This window comes from Plutella xylostella, chromosome 25 (genome assembly GCF_932276165.1).
Source record: "Plutella xylostella chromosome 25, ilPluXylo3.1, whole genome shotgun sequence".
Lineage (NCBI taxonomy): Eukaryota > Metazoa > Arthropoda > Insecta > Lepidoptera > Plutellidae > Plutella > Plutella xylostella.
Window position 1 is genome coordinate 1,339,674 of NC_064005.1, and position 12,207 is coordinate 1,351,880.

The window sequence follows — 12,207 nt, forward strand, 5'->3', positions numbered from 1 at the left end:
GAGTTGCTTCTTAAGTGTTTGCTGTATGCTGACGATCAAGTCATACTTGCATCGTCGGTAGAACAGCTGCAACAACAAGTAACTCTCATGCATGAAAGTTTTAAAAGGAAAGGAATGAAAGTGAATGTTAATAAGACGAAAGTTATGGTGTTTGAAAGAGAGGAAGAGGTAACTGAATGTAAGATCATGATCGAGAACGAAAAAGTGGAGCAAGTGAATGAGTTTGTTTATTTAGGTAGTCTGTTTACGAGGGATGGGAAATGTGAGGGGGATATTGAAAGAAGAGTGAAAGCGGGAAATAAAGTAAATGGGGCCTTGCACTCTTTCATGAGGAGTCAAAACGTGTCTCAAAAGGCTCGTTTGGCTGTGCATGGGGGAGTGTTGGTCCCTACACTAATGTATGGAAGTTAAAGCTGGGTCTGGCAGAAGAAGAATGAAAGTAGGGTAAATGCTGTTGAGATGCGCTCTCTAAGAAGTATGTGTGGACTGAAACTGAATGATAGGATAAGGAATAGTGTTATAAGAGATCGAGTTGGAGTAAAAGAAGACGTAGTGACCAAAATTGAAAAGGGAATGTTGAGATGGTTTGGTCACATTGAAAGGATGGATGAAAGAAGATTGACGAAAGAAATTTATTGTGCGGAGATGTATGGTTGTGTCGGTAGAGGACGTCCTAGGCGAAAGTATGTCGACCAGATAGGCGACATACTCAAGAAGAGCCAAATTAGGAGTTTCCGAAACCGACGTGCGTGTATGAAGAGACTTATGAATGTGGAGGAAGCGAAAGAAGTATGTCAGGATCGTGGCACGTGGAGATCCATAGTCTCTGCCTACCCCTCTGGGAGACAGGCGTGAGCATATGTATGTATGTATGTATGTAAAGAGACTTAAACTTAAGACTTAAATTAACTAACTAACTATGGTAAAAACTACATAGAATAGGTAATATAATAAATTTGCTGTCGTCGCCAAAAAGGATGTCCAATCAGCTAATGCAGCGCCTTTGGCTAGCTCCAAGGACACTGCGCTTGTATTTCTATTGTACTGGTAATTCGCTGTACTGGTAAATAGATGTACTGGTAACTAGATGTACTGGTAACTAGCTGTACCGGTAACTAGCCGTACTGGTAACTAGCTGTACTCGTAATTAGCCTTACTCTGGTAAATAGGCTCATTTCTACTGCACTATCATGAACTCACGAGTTTTCTTTCGTATTTTGTATTTCACACTGAACATGTTGTGTCGATACTTGTTGGTTAAGTTGTTTACGAGGTAGCTATATTCCGTAATTTATTCATCTATAAACTCCCCAGATTACAACGCTACGAAACCGTCACCATTACATCAACCGCGCCGGCGATATCGCTGGGCTCGCCAACCCACCAGCCCGCGTGCGACCGACGCCGCGCCAAGCAAGTCGTCAAGCAGTGTCTGGAGGACGGGATGACGCTGTCGTGAGTACATAGCATATAGTACATCAAGTATATAGTAGGTTTTTTATTTCTGATTAATATTCTGCTTCACTGCCGCTGTTAGGTACATGTGTGACGACCGACTGGCTTATATGCTGAATGTCCCGAGTCCAATTCCCGGCCGGGCAGATATTTGTTTAAAAGGCAGATATTTCTAATAACCCCTCTTCGGTAGCATTGTCACTTGAGGGGTCAGGTTTCTTTGCTTTGTACTATAGGAGACATAATCGCTAATACCCGGTATTCACGAGGCTAGTCTTTCAAGCTAGGATAGCAACCTAGTGGTAGTAAGCTTGCAAGCTAGTTCGGTCAGCTGAATAAGTAGCTATACACTTTTGTACCTTGTCAAACTGACTACATAACAAACCAATCAATGTTTGAATAGACAGTTTGTGACTTTGACAAAGTACGAAAGTGTACAGCTACTTACAGTTCCCCAAAATTGATAATGCGCATAGAAATCTTCGCCATTGTTCGGCAACGGTCGCATTTCCCGAGCGCCAGAAAACGATATGTATTTAGAGTGGTTAAGTGCACTTTCTTCATGCATTTTTTTTTTAGTTTTATGTGTTTGGGGCTAAAAGAGATATTGATTTATCAGTAACGAAATTTGAGTCGATAATTCATAATATTGTCATAATATTAAAATTTACTTCAAAAATGTTACAGTACTGTTCAAATGTCTTACTCAAGCTGGTGTAAATATGGATGAAATAAAGTTTGAATAACACAAGGTTTATGTTAGAAGAAGAAATATGGATTTCAAACACAGGTTTACATTAAAATCTCAGTTCAAAAGTATCGCTGATCATTCACAATAATAATACAATTACAAACTTGGTCTTTTGGGTGTGGCTTTATTGGCAAAGTGAAGTCTATCAATGTGACGTATATTTTATTCTTAAATGTGCCTCATAATGTGGCGTCGTCAAAAATAATTAAAGTTGAAATTAAATTCACATTTGAAAAAAATAACAAGAACGTTGTGTAATTGCAGCTCTTTATAATTCCACAAAAGTAATATTGATCTTGACCTTGAGACCTTTGACTGATCGGTGACAGCCACCGACCGCCCAAATTGTTTTCGATTATGTGTCACATGATATTGACTACTATTTCTTTCGAACAAGGATCAAAATGCATTTGCTTTGTTTAAGGCTTAATGATTCAATGATTCGGGTGTTTCCGGGAATACGACAGTTTGCGAAGATTTGCATGCGCGTTATTAAGATGGGAGAACTGTATGTAGCTGACTGTACTTCTTCTTAGTACAAATGAAGATTGTTTTGTCTTCATAGGCCATTGCTAGCTTACTGAGGCTACTACACACAATGCCGGCGGCCTTAACACTAGCTAGACAAACTAGCCTCGTGTATCCCGGTGTTAAGAGCCACAGGCAACCTGTCTAACCCCTTATAATTAATTCTCTCCTCCGAGGTAGTCTGGAATAAATTACTCTTAGTAATAAGGCCGCCATTTGTACCATCTATGTTGTGCACTTCCTTTTGCAATTTCTGTTTGTGTGCAATAAAGAAGTATCTTTAACCCCGTGTCTGTCCACAGGCCAGTAGCAACCCGCCGCGCCTTCGGTCTCTTTCTCTCCCATTTGCTGCGGCGGCTGTCGGGCGGCGGCGGCGGCGGCGCGCAACACGCCGCGCTGTTGAGCCGCCTGCTGCGCCGCGCCGCACCACAAGGCTCGGTATGTACTTAGATATACAGAGTGTTGCAAAATTGGTATACGAAGCCAAGGAAACTCACAAAAAAAAATCCATAGTAAAAAGTCATGTGACCAACAAAGTTTCTATGGAAAATGTATTTTTTTTTCGCGAATTTTAAAATTCTGATTTCAGTTTCGGGCTTAGACATAACATGCTGCACATGTAGGTTACGGCTTAGTATACCCTTTTTGCAACACCCTGTAGAGGCTAGAGATGAATATTAGTATGAAATTGTGTAAATCTTCTACTGCATGTTTTACACTCGTAGTAGCGCCACCTCAAAATCCATCGTATGTTTCTATATACCATAGATTTTGAGGTGTTATCTAGGCCTATCGCCTTGGGTCTATTTAGTATCTCAGGGGGCAGAGGTGAGCAACAAAAGATAGGAACAGTTTCGGAAATATTCTACCGCTAGTTTTACACTCGTAGTAGCATCTTGCTTTCGGCCTCTTCCTCTCGCTCCTGCTGCGGCGGGGGCGCGCCACAAGCCGTATGTAGATAATAATATAGAGGCTTAAGAAGATTAGTAAGTGATTGAGGAAATCTTGTCCTGCATGTTTTACACTCGTAGTTGCGTATGTGTGTACGCGTCGCGCCTTCGGTGCGTCTATGCGCGCTGCTAAACCGCGCCGCGCCAGTTGCATCGTATTTAGATGCATAGGTAAAGAGGCCAGAGTTAGACAAAATTAAACAAGTTTTTGTATATTTTGTACTGCAAGTTTTACACTCGTCGTAGCGCTGCACCGAGTTGCACCGTATTTAGCGTACAGTCAAGTGCAATTAATCCTGATCCCCTATATAGCTATAACTACAACCCTCCCACATAGGCGCCACCTATGTAAAATAACCTTGAACTACATACACCTTGTTTCGTTACTAAGACTTCTGTATGTGTGTTAAAATATGGCGCTAAATATCGACTTTTATTAATTTAAGCGCCATCTTAAATCAAATATTGGAACTAGCTTCATAAAGTTCATGCCAGAATGTTAAAACCTGTGTTGTTCACTTTTAACTATTGCAAGCCAGCTCAGTGTGATACGAAGTGATAGCATTTTTCACCAGTTTTACTACTTGACGGTGTGGTGTAATCGTTAAGGTATTCGGCTTTCAATATGGAGGTTCAGAGTTCAAATCTCTGGGAGGTGTGACTTTTAAAATTTATTTTTATGTTTTACTTTGTTAATCATTATAGATAGGTTATTTTAGACTATCTTTATCAATATGAACAGGAAATAAAATAAAAACATAATATATAAGAAAAAGAACTTTATTTCACTAAACAAGTAAATATTATTAGTCTGTATGCAGAATAATTATGAACAAAAGTAAACAAATTCAAAAATTGTAGAATTACAACAATGAGAACCAACATGTTACTAAATTTCACAATTTACATCTCTTGTTGTTTTCTACAATTAAATTATAAATAAGCAACATTTTTATTACTAAGTAGTTACTTATAAATATGTAATCAATTATCTTAACAGTATGAACAAATAATTATCTTACTACTAAATAAATTTTACTCATTTTTAAACTGGGGACCCGTTAAATACCTACTAAACGTATAATAACATAGTTATAATGTTCCATTTCTTCTTTGCGAGTTGTGCTGTTATCGTGTAGAAGATATTTCTCACGCAATGCAAACAGCAACCATAATATCATCCTTAAAATTCTCAAATTAAATCTTGTCATGCGTTAGCTATTTTATAACAGTTCTTCAGGGCCCATTATAGGACATCCATCTTCGGTAACCTTTAAAAACAATAATTTGATCATGCCTTAATGAATATAATAATTGTGACATTATTACTATAGCGTAAAAAGTATATTATGATAATCTATAAGTAAAATAAATGAAAGCCAATAATATATAAAGTAACCAATAAAATTATAAAGAGAAAATACGAACCCAATGTTGTCCTGGCACTTAACTCAATTAATAATGATGACCTTGTTAATAAATTCGTTTGTCATCGTTACAAATCAATAATTTTGATTATATTATAGGTATAAATATAAATCAGATCAATCAGATGGAATTAACAAAACCCATCTCAATGCAACAAAACATTCTCTTCAAGTCTACAATTTCAAATGAGAAATAAATTCAAAATACCCTCTGCGCTTATAATATTTCATATTGTAAACAATTATCACTATTCACTACATAGACTATACTTTTGCTAATGAACCGCAACATATTCACTATTTTGCAAACGAGTTCAATAAGCTTCGTGGCGTAGCGGGCAAATGGTTGGTTTGCGAATAATTGGGCCGCGGGTTCGAGCCCAGATGAAAAACAAAAATAATTTAAATTTTGTATTTCATAATATTATTGTTCTATGAATTCGTTAGTTTGTGTAAATGATGGATATTATCTAAAATCTAAATGATGGATATAAATAGGAGAATAGTAAAATAGTTCTGTGTCTGTCTATAGACACGAGCACTACCGCAACATACGTCACACCGACAAATTGGCTTTGCGTAGTTTTAATTTCTATTTGAAATGCAGGGGGTCAGGTTTTTCTGCACCTGACTGTACATGTAAAAACAGTTAAGAGTTAACGAATTAAATCAGAAAGAGATTTCGAATCTTTTCTGCGAGAAGCACCGCCCCAAAATGCCTCGTATAAGAGTTAAGCTATAGCAAGAGTTCCGAAAAATTCTACGACTAGTTTTACATTCATAATAGCGCCGGGTCCTTGACTCGTCTTGCATTTGCTCTGTTCTTCTCTAGCCTGCTCTAGCAACGACTCTGAAATGCCATACGACAAATAAATTATTAAAAACTTAGCTGCTTACTGTAAAGCTCGCTCCATATTCTCTACAAGAGGTTTTATCTCGGGTCTCGATAAAACCATTTAGTACTAATACTACTGGCGAGCTCTGCTGAAAAGGGCCCTCTACACTCTCGTACTCGCTGCGTATCGTTTAGCTTTTTCGAGAGTCCGGAGTGCGCTTAAAACTGCGTACAGACCGGCCCAACGAACGCCCAATGATGGATATTTATCATACATAATACAGGGCAGATTGCAGCAACGAAGGTCAACGAAACCCATTCGTTGGCGTTCGTTTAGCCGGTCTGTACGCAGCTTAAGCTGAAAAATAACTGACATAACCCATCTCCCTCCCCCCACAGACGCAAGGCCCCACAGACAAGATGTGCGACAAGGACAAGTGCGCGCTCGTAGCGAAACAACTCAACGACTTCCTATACGACTACTACCGGGAGACGGACGGTCTGGTCGACAGCGGGGACCGGCAGGGGCGCGTGCCCGACATGCACGCCGCGCAGTTCCTGTGTGCCGCCAGGTGAGACCATAGACATCACAAATAGACACTTGTGTATTGGCAGCTCGATTCGATGGCAAGCAATCTATAATCTAGCGACATGAAAAAACGATTCCAACCCCTAGCGTCCAGTAGCAACAATAGACGGACACAAGGACGGATACGTGCCCGACATGCACACGGCGCAGGTCTTGTATGCTGCCAGGTGAGATATACGAGTACGATGCGTGATGAGAAACGTGTATTCTGGTTTCAAGGAACGGGCCAGTTAACTAAAGGCTTTGTCAAACAGAGCGTGTTACTAGCGTCAAATATGGTAAAATGCGTACTGCTTGCGCTGGCACTCTATTAAATTCCGCTCATGGGTTAAATTGTTGTTTAGTGGTGAGGTAGCCTTCCTTTCATCACTTCAAATCCACTTCTAACAAACCTTAAATCTTTTCCCCCGCAGCGAAGCGGACCTCGAAGAGATCTTGCTAATGGTCCTTCGGGCCAACGACTACGTGGTCCCGTGGCTGTCAGAGAACCGCCCCCTGGTGGTGGACCTGCCCCCCGCGCGCCTCGCCGCCCCCCCGCGCCGCGCGCTGCTTGCCTACCTCGCGCATCTAGCTCCTGTTGCTGCTAGGAGGTATAGGTTAGTGCAATGTGTATAAACAGTTCCGGAAACTGCCGATAGATGGCAGTGAAGCGAATTTAGAAGAATGTGTATGGAAATTACCGATAGATGGCAGTGAAGCTAAATACGCAGAGTATGTATGGAAGCTTTATTATAGTTACAATGGAGCCCTATATCGCGGTATTAGAAGAAAATACCACCTCGAGCACCTGGCGCCTGCCGCCGCTAGGAGGTACAGGTTAGTAGACCGGAAACTGCCGATAGATGGCAGTAAAGCGAAATACGCAGAATATGTACGAAAACTACCTATAGATGGCATTGAAGCGAATTAAGAAGAATATATACGAAAACTACCGATAGATGTCAGTAAAGCGAAATACGCCGTGTATGTATGGAAGATAGCCCACGTAGTCCAACGTCTGTCTGTCTATCAACAACTATTCCACGACTTACAGGATACCTAAACCTGCAGCCAACTTTAGTTCAATATCCGCGTAGCATCAGGATTCAGGATATACGAAATTATTAGCGTAAGTTTATTACAGCAGAAGGTGAGACGCGAAATCAACGCGCCGCTATCAAGCATACTGGTGCGCGCTAAATGCTCAAGACTCCATATCGCGGCCATCTTGCCATTTTACATTGTTCTCAAACTTAAACGACATCCTTTTCCGTCGTCGTCCTTCATCATCCAAATAACATAATATTTCCTCCTCAGGCCAGTGGCGGAGTCTAAAGAGACATCCATGGAGGACGCCCCCGCGCCCCCCGCAGCCCCCGCGCGCCGCCGCGCCCCCCCGCCGCAACGCCTCTAGCGGTCAGTAGCCGAACTAACACTAGATTTTATTATTGGTAGTATTAGTCCCTTTTGCATCGAAATATCTTTCAGCCCAAAGGTTGGAAGAAATTGCTTTAAACGATAAGTCCGCCATTTGTGCATGTTTTTTAGATTAAGTTTTTTGTAACTGTGTCAGTATTTTTTGTGTACTTACGAACAAAGAATCTCTTATCTTACTTATTACAGGCACATCTGTAAGATAATTTGTTCATTGAGGGCTTTGGGGGCGATGAAGAAGAAACCCATTTTAAACGTGGAGTCGTCTGTGTATTATGCAAGATAAAAAGTTTAAAATGAACATGAGACAGAGTTATAACCAAAACTCTAAACATGAATGATTTTTATTTTATTTTTATTTTATTATTATTAAGGAAACATACAGAGCAGATGGATGCATTAAAGTTAAATACATAAGTAGTACTTTTTCCAATAAAGTTTCCATTAATATTTAAAGACATTTTGGTTTTAAAAATCCACAATACACACTAAAAACTTAACACACACAAAAACATGGTTACACACAGCAATTATACTACAAAATTAACAGAAAAATTACAAAGGTCACAGAGACTATGCAAAATTGAAGATACTACAGGGCTCAATATAATAATCCTTATAAACCTATTCACAAAAGGTATTCATTAGGTATTTTTTAAATATACACATTTTAGTATGGAATGGATCAAGTTTGCAGAAGTTTTTATTAAAAGACGTACATGCACGTGATATAAATTATACATTATCAGCATACTTGGTTCGAGTTGAAGGTACATGGAATAACTTAGGTTTTCGACAAGTTACCCTAGGGCAGGGGTCGGCAACCTTTTGCTGTAGCAGGGCCACTTAAGTTGCCAGAGTTTCAGTGCGGGCCGCACTTATTTTTATATCTATAGGTTCGGGCATGTATTTCAAATAAAACGCATATATCTTCATACAGTCATGTCTATATTAAATTACTATACAGATAATAACTAAAACTAACAAATAATCATAAATTAAACATAAAAATAACAACTAGTGCGATTTTTGCTGCTGCATTTGACTTGCAAGTTTTTTAACATCTGCTTTCATTTTAGTAGTAGAAACGCGCAGTATCGCTTCTAAATGTTCATCCGTTAACCGCGAACAATTCTTATTTTTGCGGTAGTTGAGTACTGAAAAAGTCTGCTCACACAAATATGTACTACCAAACATAGTTATTATCTGCTGAGCAAACTTTTTCATTTCTTTGAAGTTTTCAGAGCTCAAACCTCCATAGAATTGTATCAAGTCTGTGCTTTCTTTAAATGCAGTTTTAAGTTGGCTATTACTTTGCAAATCTACAATATTCATTTGCAAGTAGCTTGGTACCTCACTAACATCAATTCCAAAAGGGTTTTGGAATATTTCCATGTTAAGGGAGCTCTTTTTAAAGTCGGTGAATCGATTTACAAACTCAGTTTGTAGTTGTGCTAACACGTTTCTCATTGTGATATTTTCCCACACAAAGTTATTTCCAGCTTCTTCCACGGCTTTCTTGCAATTGGGAAAATGGTCAAGCTTTATTCATCAATATGCTTGATAAACAGTTTCAGTTTCATCTCAAATGACTTGACATCTGAATACATGTCGCAAATCAATTTATTTTTTCCCTGCAAACGTTTGTTGAGCTGGTTCAGTTCCTTAGTCAAATCAGTTAAAAAACCAAGATCGATAATCCACTGTTTGTTAGTAAGCTCTTCCACTGGCTTTCCTTTCATCTCCATGAAGTTTCCAATTTCTTTTCTCAAATCAAAAAACCGTTCTAAAACGGCACCCCGACTCAGCCACCTCACTTCACAGTAGTAAACCACGTCACCATAATCAGCCTCCAGATCTTCCAAAAACTTTTGGAACTGACGGTGAGTGAGTCCATTTCTTCTTATATAATTAACAGTGGATGTTACAGTATCCATTTTTTCCTTCCAGGATATAACTTTGGAGCACAATGCCTCTTGATGGACAATACAGTGGAAAATCAATGGCACAGTAGATCCAGAATCTTTCACTTTGCTGATGATTCTCCCAACAACACCTTTGTTTTGACCGCTCATGTTCTTGCCTCCATCGGTAGTGACACTTGTTAACTTTTCCCAGCTTAATTGCAATGAGTTCAGAGCTTTTTCCACATGGTGAAATAAATCTTCTCGTGTAGTCGTACCTTTTAAACTGCACATTTTCACAAGCTCTTCGTAAACAGTAAAGTTTTCGTCAATGCCGCGTACAAATATGAGTAGCTGTGCTGTATCCGACACGTCCGTACTTTCATCCATCGCTAAAGAGAAGCAGTCAAAAGACTGCGCCTTGTCCCTGAGTTGTTCACACAAATTAGCACCCAAGTCTTCAGTACGTCGGGTGCAAGTTCTCGCAGAGAAACAAAGATTTTCAAATATTTTTTTTGCTCTGGGCATATTTCTTCTGCGATAGCTAAGGCACACTCTTTTACTAATTCACTATCGGTAAACGGACGTCCACTTTTTGCTAGAATCTCTGCTACCCTGTAACTGGCACGAACATTCGATTCGCTGTTGTCTGCCACAACTTTAAATATGTTTTGTTGACTTTGTAATGACGATTTCAAAGTGGAAATTTTTCTTTTTCGTATTTCTCCTTCAAGACAGTCAAATTTAGCTTTGTGCTCAGTGTCGTAATGTCGTTTCAGGTTATATTCCTTTACTGCAGAAATACTCTTTTGACAAATCAGGCATAACGGTTTTCCTTTAAACTCGATAAAAAAGTATAATTCTGTCCATAATTCGTTAAAAACTCTTTTTTCTTCTTCTATCTTCCTTTTCCTTGAAGCCATGTTTATATAATTATCCTGTAACAATAATGAACAAAATAAAATTCGTTGTAAAATTATATGTTATACTTAGTTAGCACCTGCAAATTCAACTCCATATTCATAACTAATAAAACATGACATACTCGTAACTAACCTCATGTCATGTTAACCGAACAATTACAGATTACAGAAGCAGTAAATAAAATAAAACAAATTCGCGAGTGCATATTATAAAGTACTTACCTCATACGTCGTGCGTGAGATGCTGAAGAATGGTGAAACGAGAAGCTAGCAACCAGATGAGACGTGAGTTTCCGGAGAATTTCCACAACCGAATGAGGCGAGAGCTGCACGCGCGGCTATTATTTCAACTAAAGCCGGTCGCTTTGAATTTTTCGCCGCCGCACACCTGCGTCTAATCAAAGACTGCCGCCGCCTATTGTCTCAAAGAAGCCGCCTGCCTGCCACCGACGGCCACGTGCGGCGGATAAACGCAAAATAATTTTCCAAGAATTGAATAAGTACAGCAAATATATGAAATAAGTAGTTAGGTACATTTTTATATTTTTATTACCCCCAGGTGGGAGCGAGCTTTCAAGAATCTTAACTATATGGCTTAGTATAATATGGCCTTTTGCTTTGGAATTTTTTCTTACGGACCTCAGGCTTGCGGGCCGCACTGAGTTAGTCCACGGGCCGCATGCGGCCCGCGGGCCGCCGGTTGCCGACCCCTGCCCTAGGGCATAAAATAGATAGGTACTTTAGAAAGCAAGTTTGGGGAGTCAATTTTATTATTAAGTAATTTGTTCATAAACATTTGATCAAGATAATTGCGCCTATTTTTAAGTGATACAAGTGAAATGGAGTTATCGGATTTGTGTTTGTTAGTATTTATTCTATAAAATAGGTGTTTAAGAAAAGTTTCTTGTATTTTTTCTAGTTTTCCCACATATACAGCGTACTGCGGGTTCCAAATAGTCGACGCATATTCAAGGAGAAGACGAACAAGACTATTGTAAAGAAGCAGCATGGTATCCGCTTTTTCGAATTCCTTACCAGTTCTTAATATAAATCCAAGCATTCGGAATGCTTTGTTAGTAATATAAGCTATATGTGAATCAAATCTTAGTTTGCTATCAAGGAGAACACCTAAATCTTTTACTTCATAGACTCTAAGAAGGACCTCATTATTAAGTTTATAATTGTAATTTATATGAGTCTTCTTTCTTGTGAAAGATATTATGGCACACTTCTGCGCGTTTAACCCTAGCTTATTATCTGTGCAGTAGGTACAAAGACGGTTTAGGTCTTCTTGTAGCGATATACAATCATCTACAGTCTTTACTATTTTAAATATTTTATTATCATCAGCGTAAAGTAAAAAAGAGCTATTTAAGAAAACGCATGATATGTCATTTATAAAAGCTATGAACAATAAAGGTCCCAAATGAGA

At 39.1% G+C, this 12,207-nt stretch overlaps 2 protein-coding genes across 2 annotated transcripts in view; one reads left to right on the forward strand and one right to left on the reverse strand.

Moving 5' to 3' along the window:
• The window catches only part of LOC105395526 (tubulin polyglutamylase TTLL5), a 29,384-nt gene extending 21,456 nt beyond the window's left edge, over nucleotides 1-7,928 (forward strand). Inside the window, exons 16-20 of the mRNA XM_048630376.1 lie at nucleotides 1,315-1,455; nucleotides 3,037-3,161; nucleotides 6,323-6,518; nucleotides 6,949-7,131; nucleotides 7,832-7,928. Of these exons, the coding sequence (XP_048486333.1) occupies nucleotides 1,315-1,455; nucleotides 3,037-3,161; nucleotides 6,323-6,518; nucleotides 6,949-7,131; nucleotides 7,832-7,928 (742 nt within the window). The remainder of the gene's footprint in view (nucleotides 1-1,314; nucleotides 1,456-3,036; nucleotides 3,162-6,322; nucleotides 6,519-6,948; nucleotides 7,132-7,831) is intronic.
• Nucleotides 7,929-8,877: 949 nt separating this feature from the next.
• Nucleotides 8,878-11,487, reverse strand: LOC125490548 (general transcription factor II-I repeat domain-containing protein 2A-like). Its single transcript, XM_048630065.1, has one exon. It carries the CDS (start codon nucleotides 10,378-10,380, stop codon nucleotides 9,493-9,495), a length of 888 nt encoding a protein of 295 aa, XP_048486022.1. The 5' UTR covers nucleotides 10,381-11,487; the 3' UTR covers nucleotides 8,878-9,492.
• Nucleotides 11,488-12,207: the final 720 nt, after the last annotated feature.

Excerpts from the sequence above, each read along its gene's own strand:
- LOC125490548 (XM_048630065.1), bottom strand. The coding sequence starts at position 10,380 with ATGCCCAGAGCAAAAAAAATATTTGAAAATCTTTGTTTCTCTGCGAGA.